At 38.0% G+C, this 15,567-nt stretch overlaps 1 protein-coding gene across 1 annotated transcript in view; it reads left to right on the top strand.

Annotated features, from left to right (window-relative positions):
* The window catches only part of LOC310916111 (sodium channel protein type 5 subunit alpha-like), a 78,201-nt gene that overhangs the window by 59,348 nt on the left and 3,286 nt on the right, over positions 1 to 15,567 (top strand). Inside the window, exons 12-23 of the mRNA XM_083873398.1 lie at positions 1,266 to 1,504; positions 1,850 to 2,050; positions 2,820 to 3,173; positions 5,456 to 5,612; positions 8,058 to 8,153; positions 9,132 to 9,286; positions 9,924 to 10,097; positions 11,093 to 11,191; positions 12,667 to 12,945; positions 13,537 to 13,590; positions 14,523 to 14,664; positions 15,219 to 15,319. Of these exons, the coding sequence (XP_083729524.1) occupies positions 1,266 to 1,504; positions 1,850 to 2,050; positions 2,820 to 3,173; positions 5,456 to 5,612; positions 8,058 to 8,153; positions 9,132 to 9,286; positions 9,924 to 10,097; positions 11,093 to 11,191; positions 12,667 to 12,945; positions 13,537 to 13,590; positions 14,523 to 14,664; positions 15,219 to 15,319 (2,051 nt within the window). The remainder of the gene's footprint in view (positions 1 to 1,265; positions 1,505 to 1,849; positions 2,051 to 2,819; positions 3,174 to 5,455; positions 5,613 to 8,057; positions 8,154 to 9,131; positions 9,287 to 9,923; positions 10,098 to 11,092; positions 11,192 to 12,666; positions 12,946 to 13,536; positions 13,591 to 14,522; positions 14,665 to 15,218; positions 15,320 to 15,567) is intronic.

Below are 15,567 nucleotides of genomic sequence, written 5' to 3'. Positions count from 1 at the left end.
AAAATTTCAGTCCAAGTTATTCAGGATGATCAACTTTTGTTTTCTTTTGGCCCTTTTGAGGAGCTCTACCACCAGTCCTTGGACCACAAATATGGGATTGAACAGGGGGGTACCTGTGCAGGAAGGTCCCTTTTCCTAATTTTTAAAAAGATTTTTTTTCCTGGGAGAATCACGGTTGCAACACATCCAGTTGAGCTTTGCCTTACAGTGTAATTCTTTAGAGACCTGGGTTTTGTTGCACAGTTTCAGCTGTCAACTGGGGTGGAACAGCACTTGTGGCTCTAGTGGAAGACAAGAGCTAGACCTGGAGTCAGGATTGAGTCAGAGTGATCACTGTGGAATAAGTGGTGTACGGTGCAGGTGTAGGTGTTGAGCCTGGGGGAGAAGAAATGAAAATTAAACAGAGGGAAGAAATAAGGACAGGCCCAATTAAGAAAAGAATATGAGTCAGATCCAGCTCATCTGTTGTTGAAAAGCTTCCAGGTCCCTGAAAACCAGATGAATAATTCCTAATGTGGTTGTACTTAAAGCTAGCTCCAGTTGGTCAATGAATTTGCACAGGACTTAAGGTGGGTCAAAAGTATTTTGAAGGGCTCATTAATATTAATGGTGAAGAAAGAAAAGCTATGAGATTAGATTTGATTAAAAAGATGAAAATGACAAAGACAAAGCAGCTTCTGTCCCAAGTTCTCCTTGTGGAAAATGGAGATGTGTTGAACTTGCATCAGCTGGGAAATGGTGGGTGTGACCTTTCCCATGGAAAAGGCCAAAGACCAAATTTCAGGCAATTTGGATTTGCCAGAGTCAGAATTCCCATGTCTACCATTGATTCTTTAAGCTGCCTTGAGAGTCAAGGGAGACAAAAAGTTGTTGGGTGTGACACAGCCATTGTCCCAGACACCCTTGTGGGGACAGGGTGGAAGGGCTGTACCTGCTCTGTTGTCCTGCAAGAGCATGAGGAGCTGTGGTGAGGCCTCTGCATTGTCAGATGATTGTAGTAGCAGTCTGAGACAAATAAAACCCTTTCCAAAGGCTTTTGAAGGAAATGCTCATGAAAGAATTTGGAATCCAATTTTCTCTGAATTTTTATTTTCATGTTTATCCGCTGATGTAAGAACCATATGAATGATAAAAAGGTGCAGGGAGGCTCTGTGAGAGATGAGAGATTTCCTTTATCTTCTCTGGTCTTTTGAATACTTGAAGTTGTTATTTTACCATCTTGCTCAGTGGTAACTAATAATAGAAGTATTTTCTTCTTCATTTAGAACATGAAGAAGCTCAGCAGAAATGCCCACCATGCCTGAAGAACTTTGCTTTAAAGTATCTAATCTGGAACTGTTGCCCACTTTGGTTGAGGATCAAGGAAAAAGTGACTGCTTTCACAAAGGATCCATTTTTTGACCTCGCCATCACTGTTTGCATTGTGATGAACACTTTGTTCATGGCACTGGAGCACAATAATATGTCACCTACTTTTAAATCCATGCTTAAAACAGGCAACTTGGTAAGCAAATTCTCAGCTACATGGCTTTCTATAGGATTAATTAACTGGTTGATATGTGTTTTGACTTGAAACATAAAAAGTAATAGTAAAAATTAAAAATTAGCAAACCCTGCATTTATAAACTTTATTTCTAATGTAGAAGATTCCCAGATTTTTTATACACTTTGGCATGCTCCTGAGAAGGCAGAAAACAATCCTCCCATTTTAATTAAAAGTGCATTGGAACTTCATAAATTTCATGGGTTTTATTAACCTGTCCATGAACGTTGTTTGAGGGAACATGACCTAGAGATAAGATAATTTTATGGCTACTTGCAGGCTAATGCTACTGTTTCTTTGTCACAGGTTTTTACAGGAATCTTCACTGCAGAAATGATCTTAAAAATCATCGCTCTAGATCCGTATTACTATTTTCAGCAGCCCTGGAATATTTTTGACAGTGTCATTGTCACACTGAGTTTGGTTGAACTGGGTTTCCCCAAACGCAGAAGCAGCAAAGAAAGGCAAAAAGGAGGAACCCTGTCAGTTTTACGATCCTTCAGACTGGTAATGCTTCATGCATGCTCAGTTGTATGAAACTTTATCTTGTGAATTTAACAGAGAATACTTCTGTAGTTGGAAGCAAAAAATGATTATTTTTACTTTTTTTTTACCTCAATTATTTTTATTTCCTCATCTTGGCTTTAAGAAATGCACTCAAACTCCTTGTGATGTTAGTCAGAGATTAAGGAAGTATATTTCTTTTGAATTCACAAATATTCAAAGGAAAAAATGTTCCAGAATGGAGATGTTCTAAAACTGATGCAAATAATTAAAAATAGCACCAGAAATTAGGAAACAAGTGTCAGAGTACAAACAGAAATAAACAATATTTAAAGAGAGATATGGAAATGATGTTAAGATATCCACTACATATACTGAGGACTGATTCAAATTGCTTTATCAAAATATAGACACTTTTCATAGTGCTACAGCAGCAGTCCCTGAGCTTTTGGTCCTTTGTTTTACATGTAAATCTGGCACCATAATCGACATCAAGAGCATTGCATGAACACCTGCCTTTTCTGGCCAAGTATTTATCAAGGTCTCAAGTTAGTTTGGTCCTTTACAAGGTGATTAGTTTATGTGTGCAGTGTTGCCCAGTCAAAAGAAAAAGTTATCTATAAATACTTTTAAAAAGTATTAATGTGCCACGAATGTTGCATTGCTGGAATAGTTGAGAATATCAATAATTTGGTTATTGTAAGATTTGCATGGTGCAAAAGATGAGTTATCTCTACCAGTGTCTAACACTATGTTTTATGTTGCTACACAGCTGAGGGTCTTCAAACTGGCAAAGTCCTGGCCAACTTTAAACACTCTAATTAAAATAATTTTCAACTCCCTGGGAGCACTGAGTAATCTGACCCTCGTCCTGGCAATCAGCATGTTATTTTTTGCTGTAGTAGGGGTGCAACTTTTTGGGAGAAGTTATGAGTTCAACTGCCATAAATTAAGCAAAGGCTGCGAGGTACGCTGGCACATGAAAGACTTTTTCCATTCATTCCTCGTCATTTTCCGAATTCTATGTGGAGAATGGATTGAGACCATGTGGGACTGCATGGTGGTTGCTGAACCATCACTGTGTCTCGTTGTCTTCCCGCTGGTCATGGTGATAGGAAACTTAGTGGTAAGTTTCGCAATGTGTTCTGCTCTTCATCCTGTCTGTGGTGGACTCCAGTTAATGGCTGTTCTGACAACAAAAAAAACCCTGTTCCCTAAAAACAGGTGCAGAAATTACCTATGTGTGTTATAGTCTGCAAAACCCTCTTTTTCCTTTTCATCTTTGAGCTATTGTCTCTATTTTCCCATTTTGTGAACTTTGCACACAGCATCACTTGACCTTTTCATGTGGCAATGTGACAAGAAATACCTTTGCAGTAAATACGCTACAGGCAGCTATGTTCCTTCACATCTTGGGATTTGGATGTAAATAATCAGCAGGCTTATGGCTTACCTGCTTGAATTAATTAGGCCAAGTGCTTAAGTCCCTCTCTAAATCAATTTATTTTTTTTTTAAGACCTCATGCAAGTACTGAATTCTTAATCAGCAAATGGCAGAATCTACAGTGCTACCAGAGAAATCAGGATTATTTTTAGGCATCTCAAAGTACATTTATATCCAAGAGCTGGATTTTGCAATGGCATAACCTACACAGTGTTCTGGTTTGGGTTGAATTAGGGGAAAACCTTCAAGGAATCCCCTAATAACAAAACCTCTACCACCCCTCCCCCCAACCCTGGGTTTGGGAAGGAATCTCTTGAACACAAAGTGGAAAAAACCGGTTTATTAACAAATGAATAAACACCCCCCCGACACAAGGGCAAAAAAGAACAGAAAAAGCTCAGGTTACTGTGAGGGGGAGGGCGCGCAGCTTCCTTTACAAGCCCCGGCGATCCTCTACGGACTCCTCCAGCCAGATCAGCTCCGGGTGCCGGTCCTAAATCTTAAAAGAGGGGGGGGGGGGGGGGGGAGGGGGGGGAAGGGAGAAGAGGAAAAGGAAAAAAAAACAAACAGAGCACAGAGGCGGCAGAAAGAAAGGAAGAAAAAAACCAAAAGAACGAAAGGGCAAGAAACTAGCAGAAAATTGCGAGACAGCAAGCGCCTAGAAGCAGGAAAGCCAAAGCCAAAGCCAAAGCAGCAGCCGAGCAAGCCAGCAGGCCAGTGCCCGCCCCCCCTAAAGGGGACGGAACACCTCTTAGACATAACAAGGGAGTCCACGATATGGGATTATGGGATAGAGAGCACTGTCAACCCAGGACACACAGCCTCAACACACTCTGCTGGGACATAAGGGACAGCCTGCCTTCCTTGGTCCTGTGCTGTCCATGTCCTTTCTTGATGCCCAAATCATAAATATCTTCTTTTAATAACTTTATTCCTCATGTTCTTCATTCATATGCCAAACTTCTCTTAATTGTAAAAAAAATTCTGAACATATTTAACTCTAGACAGACCTTTATTGGAAATCTCTGCTGTGTGGCTGGATCCTAAATATGTATTTAATGCCTGTTCCAAACTGCAAAGATTGATGTCAGTGATGAACTGCTGTGAGTGAGATTTGTATCACACAATGTTAACTGTCAAGCAATGAAGTGTTTAGCCCTTGCTTTTTGTCCAGGCTTTCTTATGGTCCAAGGAAGCAGAGAGAGATATCTGGGACTGAGATTTATTCCAGCCTAAAGTCAATAACTAAGACAGATGGGATGAATTGATCTCTGGAGAGCTGACATTCTCCACTGCCTGTGGTCCTTGGATGGCTCAGGGGTGTTATCTGCCCAGTTCTGCCATGATAGAAGTTAAGATACAGGGATCCCATTAGAAACCAAAATACTAGTGAAATTTTTAAATTATCGTATTCCCTTAAAAGCAAACAAACAAAAAACAAATGGAGGTTTAAAAATTGTTTGAAGGTTTCTCACTTTAAAAATGAGAAATTTGAGCTTCTCTTGGTTTTGATTTTTGTGATAATGCGGCAGATTTGAGGAAATTTCTGGGCCTGAATCTGATCTCACAGAATTTTGGAAGTATGTCCACAGAGGACTGATTTAATTCTAATTTATAGAATGAAAAGACAATTATTAAACTGACAGGATATGAGTCTTTGTTACTACTTTAACCTTTGAAAAATTTCTTTCGCCAAAAAATGCATTTGGCACGTAGATCTGTTTCCTCTTGTAGTTTAAATTAAGTTTTTTGAGAGGAGAGGAATGGGAACATTGAAATTTTTAATAGAGAATTTGATTTCATCAACCGCAATGTGATCAGTCAGTGTCATTTCCTTATCACCTTGTTTTGGTTTGCTCAGGAGAGACTGAACTTTGGTAGCACCTCTGTTCTTCAAAGTTAGAATTCAAATGTTGGTCTCAGGACTTTAATTTTTTTGTTATTATTATTTCAATTGCTTTCAGGTTCTCAACCTTTTCATTGCACTGCTGCTGAGTTCTTTTAGTGCTGACAGTCTGCAGACAGCAGAGGATGATGGAGAGATGAACAACCTTCGGATTGCCGTCGCTCGGATCCGCAAAGGATTCCACCTTGTCAAGAGCGTGACGTGGGATGCCTGCTGTAGGAAGCTCAGGCGGATAAAGAAAGTGCACAAGAAGAAAATCAAATTAACTGCACAGAACTCACTTGGGTTCAAGAGTGAAGAGACAAAAAGTTGTAAAGAGAATTACGATAATGAATGGATTGAGAAAAACAGTGACAAATGCCCAGGTCTGGAAGATTTTGTTAGAAACCCCAACGTATTTGTTTGTGTCCCTATTGCTGAGGCAGAAAATACAAGTGAGGGTTTTGAAGATGATGATAAACTGAGCACATTTACTGAAACAGAATGCAGCAAACAGGTAATGGATTTCTTTATTTGTGTTGGAACAGTAAAATTGTGGAGAGAGACGAAGGGAGGGAGGGATGTGCGGGGGAAGATGGTCTCTAGCAGAACAGGGTGGGATATGTTGCTCAGTTTCCAGAGTGTTACAAACTTCTGAATTATAATCAAATGTAAAAATATTTTTATCAAGGGTAAATCATCACTTGGAGCCTTTTAAAATCAAGATTCTTTAATTCATGGTTTTAAAACAAAATTTTGCAGGAATTCTGGCTGACATGCTGTGGTGCACACAGGTAATTGTGGCAGTCCTTGGTGAACCTGGATTTTTTAATGTAAATATTTATGCATAATGTTAACTGTTCTGGTATTATTTGCACAAAAGGGCAAAAACACATGTTCTGCATACAGAACATTATCACGGATTCAGAAGATGAATTGATAGCTCTGATCCTTACTTCATGTTTTTCCTTGCTGTGTGTAGTATGTAGTAGTTATTTGAAGTGGATGGGACTAACTAAGGAGTAGCTCTACTAAGGGCATGTTTTTGATGCTACATCATATATTTACCCTACTTCTTTGTGCTCTATGAGTTTTTCACTTCTGTTTCAATCACATTTGTCATTCTGGTATCACAATTTCCCATCCTAAATTTCCCTCTTAATTCCTATGTAAGAATTCTCATTTAAGTTCTGAATAGATGGCTAAAATGTCTTCATTTGCTGCCTGTATGTTGGGGAAAAGTTCTATCCTTAGGTAAAATCAGAGACACAAAATGATCCTTTCTTATAACTCTTGTCTGGAGAGTCACACTTTAAATGAAATTTATAGCTTATTGAGATTTTCCCTCTGATTTGTATGGCCCCTAAAAAGGCAAAAGAAAGCTCCTCTAATCCACAGATTAATTTCAGGATGAAAATCACCTGAGGCAAATGAGAGACAGAGCAAAAAGTTCAGGCAGCTGGAGTAAAGGATCAGGATTTTCTTCTGAAGAATTAAGTGTGCTCTATCTAGGAAAGGACAGGAAGGATGAACTCTCATCACCAGAAGAAAAAAGTGGAGTCAATGTAATTCTTTTTCAGTGATGTTGACTTTCCAATACTGGTCAAACACAGACATATTCCTGTTCAGGGGGTTACCAGAAGCAGCTCTGAACTTGCAGGACAAGAGTGAATACTGGTCTGGCAGGACAAGAGCCAATACTGGAGCTGGAATTCTGTGAGCAAAATCAAAGGGTTTCTAGGTATTTATTTCAAAGAAAAATATAAGTACAGGAAAGAGATAATGTAGAAAAGAGAAAAGTAGGATGTAATTTTGGTAGTAATTATGAATAATTTATAAAATACTCTTGCATACCTTCCATTTATTAAATTCTGACTGCACAAAACAGGAGGATTAAGAAAAAAAGAATTAAAGAGAGATAAGCTTCCATGTGGGAAATTCCATCAAGCCTGCCTGTGTCCTTAGTATCTTGGATTCAAGAAACATAATGCTTGAAATGAGTTTCTCTCTATGTCATTAAAGATCATTGTTACCAGTTTACAGTACTTTTAAAATAATTCTGAATGTAAAATACATTCAAAGAAGTAAAAAACAGCATTATGGAAATATGAAAGAACAAAAACATAGAGTAAGTAATTGCTAACAAACTGCTTACTCATAACATATTGTCTTTGGTTTAATGGGATGGCAAAAAGCTTTGTAACTGGAGAACACAGGGTATGATTCCAATTTCTGCTTCCTAAATACTGTCATGGGTGCTCAGTTCCTGGCATGATAACGGATACATTTATCTGCGTGTCCTGTGTGAATGCATCTTTCCATGACTTCATGGTTTTAACCCAAGTAATTTCTCCTGTTTTGAGAATGACATTCACTAATATGCAATTTAAAAGCTCTTCCATTTCCCAGCTGATTTTCCCAGGTACATCTGGTTCACGTAGATATTGGAATTGTAGAGCTTTGGCCTCTATTTGAATGCACATATTGGTACTTCTAAGCTTCTATCTTTTAAAATCAAAAAGTGTTTTCCATTACCAATAGCACTTCAAATATTAGTACATAACAAAGCTTTAATTTTGAGTTTTATTTATTCATGGATTAATTTATTCATTTGGACCTGAATTAGAAAGAATAAATAACTGATATTATTGGGTAGTTGGACGGTTTCAGCTCTTCTGCAGTCAGCACCGTGGATCTGGCAAATCCTGAAGATGTTTTAAAACAGATTCCAGAATTTTCTGAAGACTTCAAGACTCCAGAGCAATGTTTTCCAGAAGGTAAGATTCTTATGGTTTCACTACTGGGAAGTGAGAAGAGGGAAAACTCAACTTGTTTCTCTACTGGTGCTGAGCCAATAGGGTCAGATTATTTTTAATAATTTTAGTTATCTGAAAAAAGCTAAATAATTGTCCCTATCTAGTCAACACAGAGACTGAGACACCTGAAAAATAAAACCCTTTCCCCTAAAAGCCAACTGCTTTGAAGACATGGGCAATGGTATAGACCCCATTCTGATAAATAGGTTGTGAGGTGAGATGAACTTCACTCAGTTCAACAGCAACCAAGTCACTCTGGAGGTTTCACATAAAAATGTGCATGGAATCAGGTCTCACATGGCAATGGTCACTTGGCGCAAAGTATTTATCAATACTTTGCAGCAGTAAAAGCATTCCTTGAATAACATTTCATGAATAATCTCAAAAAAAGGAGTGAAATAAGCAAAATAAGCTGTTAAGATTATTTCAATTTCTATAAGGTGAAGATTAGAGAATTGCAGAATGACTTGGGTTGGAAAGGACCTTAAATATCATCCAATAATTTGAGGACTTTTTTCAAATCATCAGACAATATCTAGCTTTGCAAGTTGTTCTAGGATGTATTAAGAACTTTTATGATTTCTTCCTACCCTAATATGTAATGACGCTGGCTTTCACAAGATCAATCCTGACAAATTTGATGCCTTTCTCTGCTGGGGTTACAGCATCTCATCTCTGCTTTCCCAAGAGTGAACAGAAACTGAGAGTGGCACTTGTAACATCAAGACTCTTCTTCCCATGGCCTGGAAGTTTTTGAGTCCCAACAGCAGATCAGTGAGAGCCTGTCCAGTGTCTTGGAAATATCTTGAAATAATGGAAGGTTGTCCAAGGGGGCACCTCACCTATTTACATACACCTATTGTATGTAAATTTTCCTGGCCATGCCTTCACATCCATGTGCATTCCTTCTCTGCACTCACTGCTGTCTCTCACTTGCAGGATGTGCTCGGTGCTTTCATTGTTGCCTGGACAGATCTTCAAAGTTTGGAGGAGAAATCTGGTGGAATCTGAGGAAAACCTGCTACCAGATTGTTGAGCATTCTTGGTTTGAATCCTTTATCATGTTCATGATTCTTCTGAGCAGTGGAGCCCTGGTTAGTGTAGCACAGTTTCATGTATTCATGAAGGATTTTTGGCTTTAAATTGCACCCAGAGAAGTTGTTCTTAGCAACAAACAAAGTGAATATCTTTGAACTCATTATGAAGGAAGAGTCTTCAAATAGCAGTCTTTTATTCATCATTTTAATTATTGCATACCTATTATTGATATTATTAAAAATTATAAGAGAGCATGAGCTAAGCTAAGAATATATGAATCTCAGAAGCTGTTTCTTCTGGCTATATACTGGATTTTTCTCAGGAAGTTATGTCACAATTGTGAAATATTAAAGAGATTTTATACCATTAAAACAAACAAGTTGGGAAAAAATACTTCATTCTCTTCCATATATATAATTTATGCTATAAATTTCTAAAAATATATACAGTCTTCCTAGGATTTCATTGTGCAGAAAGGATGCATCCACCGGGCTGTATTATATAGAGAAAAAGAAAGAGAAGGCACAGGGAGAATTATACTTTTATCAGCTGGCATAGATTTGAGTAACAAATGGTGTTCAGATCTGTATTACATCAAATTGAATGATAAAAGGGTCTCAGTGTTGCTTGACTTTAATTTTACAAGGTTAATTTCTGATCTTTCCCATTTATCTGTATCTGTTATGAATTCAGGCATTTGAAGACATCCATATAAATAAGAGGGAAAGAATTCAAGCGATACTGGGATTTCTTGATAAAATGTTCACTTTCATCTTTGTTCTGGAGATGCTCCTGAAGTGGGTGGCTTATGGCTTTAAGAAGTATTTCACCAATGCCTGGTGCTGGCTGGACTTCCTCATTGTAGCTGTGAGTTCTGCCTTTGCTGTTCCTACACAGCATTAGCAGCAGAATCCCTGATTATTTTCTGGATGTAAATTTCAGACAGTGCCCTTAACCCCTGTAGCAGTGGTGTCAGGATATTGTACTCCAGGCACCTGTCTTGATTTGGAAAGACAGGTGTCTGCCAGGGAAAGCTGGAACTTCCCTTGGAATGGAAAATACAACCCCCCTCCCTCCAAATTATTATAATTTTGAAATTAAGGGAGCTTTCAGGCAAAGATCTGGGAATGGGAATAACAGTCCTTTACTGGGAATATTAAAAAATACAAACGTAGTAGTAAAAAAACCAAGCAAACAAAAGAATCCTAGAAGGGCTGACTGAGTCAGAATACAACCTGACCCCTGTTGGTCAGGGTGTTGGTGTCAGTCCAATCAAGTCCTCCTGCAGTGACAGATGTGATTCTGTTGGAGCAGAGATGACTCTGTAGAAGGGTGGAGTTTTTCTCTGAAGGTCCAGTGGTGGTGAGATGGGTCCAGCTTTCCTCAGGGAATCCAGAGGAAAACAGGGTATCCTTGTGTTCTGAATCTCAGGTTTTATCCAGGTAGGAATGTTTGGCTCCTCCTGCTGGCTGGAGCATCTCCCAATGGGATGATGGAATTGTATCAGCCCTGCAGTGAGCCTGGATGGCCCATGAACAGCAGATATCCCCTGGAGGAAGGATGGGTCCTGGAAGAGATAAGAACACTGCCCCACTTGGTTTTAAGAACTGGCCCATTAACAGAAGACAGCTGCCCCCCACCCTCTGGAGTTATGAGGAATGGGTTGTACAGGAGATAAACACCTCCCCAACCAGTTTCAACAGATGGCAAATAGAATACACATTTTTGGTTACATATTGCAACCCAAGGCAACACCGAAAGCATGGTTTTGTTTGTTGGTTGGGTTTTGGGTTTTTTTATCAGAAATAAAGGAAACAGATGACAGGACATTGCTAATACTTTTCCTTTGTCTTCCCACTCAGGTCTCTTTGATAAACCTCTTTGGCAGTAACTTTGGGCCCATGAAATCTCTTAGGACTCTGAGACCCTTGAGAGCACTGTCACGGTTTGAGGGAATGAGGGTAAGACTGATGGCAAACTAAAGCTTGTCAGAACTGATGAGCACATAACACATTTGTTACTCATCACTGTGTTTTATGACACATTGTTCATGAAAACATGTTCACCCTGTGTTCAGTTTAGGAACTATAAAATGAATTTTTAAAGAGACCCTTGGTTGAGCTCTTCCGTACTTGGGCATTCTTTATAGACTTTCCCGGAGTGATTGCTTCAAGTGCTGTTGAAACTAAAACTGGCCTAGGTGGAACTTTGTTCCATTGCTGTCCAGACATTCTTGTGTTCCTGTCTTACTGAGATAGGCAAAAAAAGTAGAGAATAAGAACTGCGAGAATAAGAATTGCGTGAGCACAATTGTAATTTTTGAAATCTGATAGCAAGCTAACTCAGAGGAAAGAGTCACTTCAATTTTGAATGTTTTTTACTGGATTGATTTACAAGAACTGTAGCCTATTAAAAAGTACTTTGCTCAAGTTATTGCTTCAAATAGAGTTCCTTCAGAAAACAACAGTGTTTGTCTGTAGAACATTAGATTTTCTTTTCCCATCAAAAGAGCACTTTTTTTTTTTTTTTCTGGAAGTGAGACTGAAAATTCTGTGGTTGCAATCTTGACACCATGAAGACAGAGAGAAATATCATTAAATTAATTAGCAGAATGTATCAAACTTTCCGTATCTGGAATAAATTTTGATATTGAAACAGGTGGTATCATACTTTCTGTCTTGCTATGAAGAAAGTGTGTGGGACAGTCTCCAAAAAATCTTCACAAAGCCTTTTAATTTTTCTGCTGGTCCATGAAGTTTTTCTTTGCTGCTTCATAGATGAGTTCACTGCCTTCACTGTGAAACTCAAAGAAATGCTCCCACCATTCCCTTACCCAGATTTTTTTAAGCAATCCGTTGTGTCTTAGCATACATTTAAAATCTGCATAGACACTTTTCTGTGGTGATACAGCACCTAGCACAGAAAATGTACCTGGCTTATAGTTATAGACCCCAAACACAATCATAATCCACTAAAAATAAATGAGGCAAATTACTAGTGGAGAATTATTACTAGTCCTTTCAGGAACTACTTTTGACAGTCTTAAAAATAGTCCTTTGCACTAGTGCTCATGGATGAATACTTCAGAAATTTTATGTTAATAAAGTCTAAAACAAAGAAACAAATAGACCATGTTCTATTCCAAAAATTAGGAAAAGTTAAAAAAAAAAAAAAAAAAAAGAAAAAAAGAAAAAAAAAGTGTAGACTTACATTTTAGTGATAGTAGAGTCTCACAGCAGACCAAAAAGTATCAACTACTGCTTTGAAAGTCTAATAGATACTAAAGATATTGTTCAAGGTCCTCCTGCCAGCTGTGACTAGTATTTACATGGAAAACATCAGGTTTTTGTTTGCAGAGATGACCAAGTGACTGCTTACAGATACCTGGGCCCATCCTATTTCTGAAGCAAATTTTTCCTCTCCCTTTTCATCCAAGGTTGTGGTCTATGCCCTTCTGGGAGCCATCCGTTCCATCATGAATGTTCTGCTCGTCTGCCTCATTTTCTGGCTCATCTTCAGCATCATGGGAGTGAACCTCTTTGCTGGGAAGTTTGAGAAATGTGTCAATATGACAGATGAAAATTCCGAAATAAATAGCACTATCGATAACAAAACAGACTGTAAGATGTATAACAGTACTGGAAAAATATTCTGGGTCAACGTTAAAGTTAATTTTGATAATGTTGGCTCTGGCTACCTGGCTCTTCTTCAGGTGGTAAGTGCTGCTTGTCCTCAGTAGCCAGCAGCTTGTCAGATGGGCTTGACCTTTTGTCAGTTCCTAACTCATCTCTGAGGGCGATGCAAGGAGTGAAATATCCTGCAGTTTGCTCTCCCCTTGTAGCTGGCTGTTCATGCACACAAATGGGAAAAGGGGGACAGATGAGACCCTGCTGTGATTTTGCAGGTGATAAAGGAACATTTGGTGGGCAAATGCTGTTGCAGCCTCCACCAGTTTCGTGATCCTGAGACTTGGAGTCCATCTCAGAAGGAATTCTGGAGCAAACAGTAAACCTTTCTGTCAAAATGCAGATTTGTTCAGCCATGAGGATTGCATGGCCTTTAGTGCCGTGCTGATGAAGGTTTGCTCTGTCAGAATCCTAGGATAAAGTGTTTTGTCTCCCTCTTGAGAGCTTTCATATCCTTTCATAAGGCTGAGAATGCGACACGCAGCAGCCAGAGCTCGGTGCTTTGTGCATGTGAACATAGGAAAGGCTCTTCCTTCTGTCAGTGTTATTCAGATATTGTAAATTATGTGAAGGCTTTTAAGGTCAAAGTTCAACACATTTTCCATAATCTCTCATTCCAGGCAACGTTCAAGGGTTGGATGGACATCATGTATGCAGCAGTAGATTCACGAGAGGTGAGTCATTGTGATCAAACCATATTTTTTGTCAATGCTACTGCTTTCTGCAAATGCAGTATTTGTTTTGCACTTCTAGATCTGCTGTTTGTCTGTGCTAAATACTACCACAAATTATTTTTTGTTAGATGATGTAAACATTTAATCTGCAAATGACTCATAGTATCCTAAAGCTTCTCTGTTGCAATGGGGAACGGGTTTCTGCTCTAGATCAACCCACTTACACAGAACAAAGTATGACATACTAAGGAAAGAAACTGAAATATAGAGAATCTCTCAATTTTATTAGTATTTCAAAGGAATAAAAGAATTTTAAAAGTATTTTAGTATTATAATATTGCTATTATAATATATATTGATATTGTATATAAAATCTAAATAATAAATAATACATAAAATATGAAAATACCAATAATAGTATTTTCATAGATTGTTATATTTATTATATATGTTTATATATTGGTGTGTTTTAATGTCTTTCTTCTTTGTTCTTCAATTTGAAAAGTTATTTTTCTTCTTCCAATTCTTTTCTTATTCATAATTGCCATCACAGAAGTTTTTGCTAAGAGAAAAAAGAACAACTACATATCTAGGCTAAGACTTTTAATGGCAAGAGCTTAGAATTTGACTTCTACATAATTTGGTTGATTTTTCACGTACTGAAAAATTTATAGCTCCTGTTCTTATTAGAAAGAACCGGACTGGCGCTTCTGCAATGTCTGTAAAAATCATGTCAAGAATATTCAAACAAAATTTTGTTATGCACTATTGGTAGTTTTAAACTATACTACTTTGGTCACAATTAGCAGTAAGGCTGTAAATCTTAGTTCCTCCTGGAATCAATTTTTGAGAGCAGCTTCAATATGAAGATTATTCTGAACTGGGCTCATGTTGCTGTGTGTTATTTCTCAAGTTGCTTCTTATTCTTGCAGAAAGAGGATCAGCCAAAGATGGAGAGCAATCTGTATATGTATCTCTACTTTGTGTTCTTCATCATCTTTGGATCTTTTTTCACCCTGAACCTCTTTGTTGGTGTAATCATTGACAACTTCAACCAGCAAAAGAGAAAGATAAGTGTATTGGTTGTGCTTTAGAGAACAACGTTCTATACATGGAATCTAAACCTTTTAGTGGCATTTACCATAGCATTTATAATTAAGTTACAAGCAATTACTTTCTCCTTTCTCTTCCCCTGTGACCTGAACACCTAGATCTTCCCCAGACATTTCAAAGCCACTTAAAATTTCACTTCTTTTGGGAACTCAACATACCAGGAGACTTGTTATTTAGAAAGTTGTCTCCTACAGATGCTCTGATGAGTGATTTGGATATTCAGCAAACCCAGCACATGGGAAACCAGGGAAAGATTTGATCCTGTCCATGTTTTTTTGTTTGCATGCCTTTTGAGTGAGCTGAGTTTGAGTGAGCTGAGAAGTGAGCAAGACTTCTATTCCATGAATGGCTGATTTGTGCCACTGATTTTTTGGACACAGTTACATGATGTGAAAAGAGCCAGTAACAGCAAAGTGTAAAAAAGGAAGGAATGCCAGTTTCCAGATTTTTAGATATTTTAAGTACAATAGTTTTGCTTCTCACCAAATAACAGTGACATTTCTTTGTATACTTAGGTGGGCAAGATATCTTTATGACAGAAGAACAGAAAAAATACTACAATGCAATGAAAAAGTTGGGATCCAAGAAACCTCAAAAACCCATTCCAAGACCCTTGGTAAACTGAATTCTTTATTGGGAAAAATGCATTGCAAAAATGCAATTGAATTAACTGAAAAGTGCATGTATTTATATATTGCATATGAGTTATTCATATTGTCATTGCATTGATACTCACACAGTGCTTTAAAGTCAGTTCCACACCAAAAAGTTGACTGAATTATTTTACAGGTTAAATATTAAGTTTTCTGCATAAATATTACTGAGTTTTATATTCACCTTGGTACTGATAAAACTTTAGGATAG

Source organism: Zosterops lateralis (genome assembly GCF_965231275.1).
Source record: "Zosterops lateralis genome assembly, chromosome: 1".
NCBI lineage: Eukaryota > Metazoa > Chordata > Aves > Passeriformes > Zosteropidae > Zosterops > Zosterops lateralis.
The sequence above is the reverse complement of the archived record's forward strand: the minus strand, read 5'-3'. Positions and strand labels throughout refer to the sequence as shown.